The sequence below is a fragment of the Callorhinus ursinus genome, unplaced genomic scaffold, assembly GCF_003265705.2.
Source record: "Callorhinus ursinus isolate GAN/ISIS: 27379988/994484 unplaced genomic scaffold, GSC_fseal_2.0 scaffold45, whole genome shotgun sequence".
NCBI lineage: Eukaryota > Metazoa > Chordata > Mammalia > Carnivora > Otariidae > Callorhinus > Callorhinus ursinus.
In genome coordinates this window covers 575920-577557 of record NW_027397107.1, presented here as the reverse complement: position 1 = coordinate 577557, position 1638 = coordinate 575920, and the positions used below count along the sequence as shown (strand labels likewise).

General features: G+C 70.1%; 1 protein-coding gene across 1 annotated transcript in view; it reads left to right on the top strand.

Moving 5' to 3' along the window:
• Positions 1–75: 75 nt before the first annotated feature.
• ADAMTS7 (ADAM metallopeptidase with thrombospondin type 1 motif 7) overlaps positions 76–1638 on the top strand; it is a 43269-nt gene continuing 41706 nt past the window's right edge. Inside the window, exon 1 of the mRNA XM_073882135.1 lies at positions 76–383. Coding sequence (XP_073738236.1) covers positions 278–383 — 106 coding nt within the window. The 5' untranslated portion in view covers positions 76–277. The remainder of the gene's footprint in view (positions 384–1638) is intronic.

Below are 1638 nucleotides of genomic sequence, written 5' to 3'. Positions count from 1 at the left end.
CCCGCCTTCCCTCACTCCTCTCCTCTCTCTCTCTCTCTCTCTTTCTTTCTTTCTTTCTTTCTTTCTCGCCGTCGGGCTCTCGGTCCCTGGAGCCTCCTGCGCCGCCGAGGGGGCGGGCCGTGCAGCCTTTGTTGCCGCAGGCCGGGTCCCGACGCCGGAGCTGCGCGCGGGCCGGGCATGTCCTGAGCCGGACCCGGACCGGACAGCGAGCGGACGGGACGGACGAGAGCGCGCGCGCGGGGTTCTCCCCCCTACCCCGGCGCCGCCCGCCCCGGCCATGCCCGGCCGCCTGAGCGCCCGCAGCCCCCGCAGCCCCGCACGACTGCGCCCCCTGATCCTGCTGCTCTGCGCCCTGGCGCCCGGCGACCCCGGACCCGCACCAGGTGGGTGGCCGCCCCTCCCCGCCGGCCGGCCCCGCGCGCCCCCCGCGTTCCCCGCGGGCTTGGGACCGGGTAGGGCCGGGGGGCGAAGCCGCGCACCCGGCGGCCCCCTGCCTGTGCCTCGAGGCAGCCCCTCCGCCCTCGGGCGTACGGCGTGGGGCCCCTCCGGTTCTGGTCCGCTCGCCCAGGGCTGGATGTCGAGCCTCGTCGGCGCCTGGTCCGCAGAGCAGCCCGCCGGGACGCAGCGGGCCGGGGCGCGGGGTCACAGCTCCGGGCTGCGGCGGGCGGTCGGCGGCGCGGGGGCCCGACTCGCGCGCCCCTAGCACTTCCTGCCTCCCTTCTCCCGAGTGTGCAGACGCCCGAGCGCAGCGGAGGGGAGCTTCTCTCCCGACCCTGGGCTCGGCTCTCCCTGCCCCGCCCGGCCGGCCTCCGACGAGCCTCTGGCCCGCGGCCAGGTCCTTCCTCGGCCGCGGAGCTCCAGGCGCGTCCGAGGCAGCCGGCCTGGGAGTTTAGGAGCTGAGGGTCTAGGAGACCCCAGGCCCCGCGCCCAGGGAGCCCCTGATCTGATGGGGGCCGGTCGGATAGCCGGGAGAGCCATGCGGGCGAAGCGGTCGGGAAGGCTTTGTAGGGAAGGAGAAGCCAGAGCCCGGAGGGACGCGGGATGGATGAACTCCGGGTGGGCTGCAGGGGGTGGGGGCGTCCGTGCGGCGGGGCGTGGGCCTCCTTAGGCCTGCGTGCTGAGGATGGAGGACTCCTGCCTCCCCAGTGCAGGGACTGATTAGAAAAGCGTCCGAGGCCGTAGTGTAGGAGGCATTTAAACCAGATCTTAGAGGTTTTGGGGAGCCATTGAGGGGCGTAGTTCATGGATGCGGGGTTTTAGGGAGGTTCCCTCTAGCAGCAGTGTGGACAGGGTGGAGAGGAGCAAATATTTAATGCGTTCTTATTTCTCATCATCTCTGCAACAGCCCTGCAAGGCAGGTGATAGAAAGTTCTTTCAGGATCCAGGGGATAGGCTGTACCCTGCCAGGTTGGGCCCCTTAGGTACTGCGAGAATCCTGTTTTGCCACTGCCCAGAGCCGGGTCTGTGAGGACTGACCAGGTGATGGAGATGAGGCAGCAGGAAGTGGTTGCTCCAGGGAACTGTCCCTGAGCCCGGACTTGGGTCCAGGCCCCCTGGCAGTGGTGGGAGGAATGGGGAGTCAGGACCCTCTCCACTTCCACTGCAGGCCAGACCCCGGTAGGAGCTTGGCCAACCCTC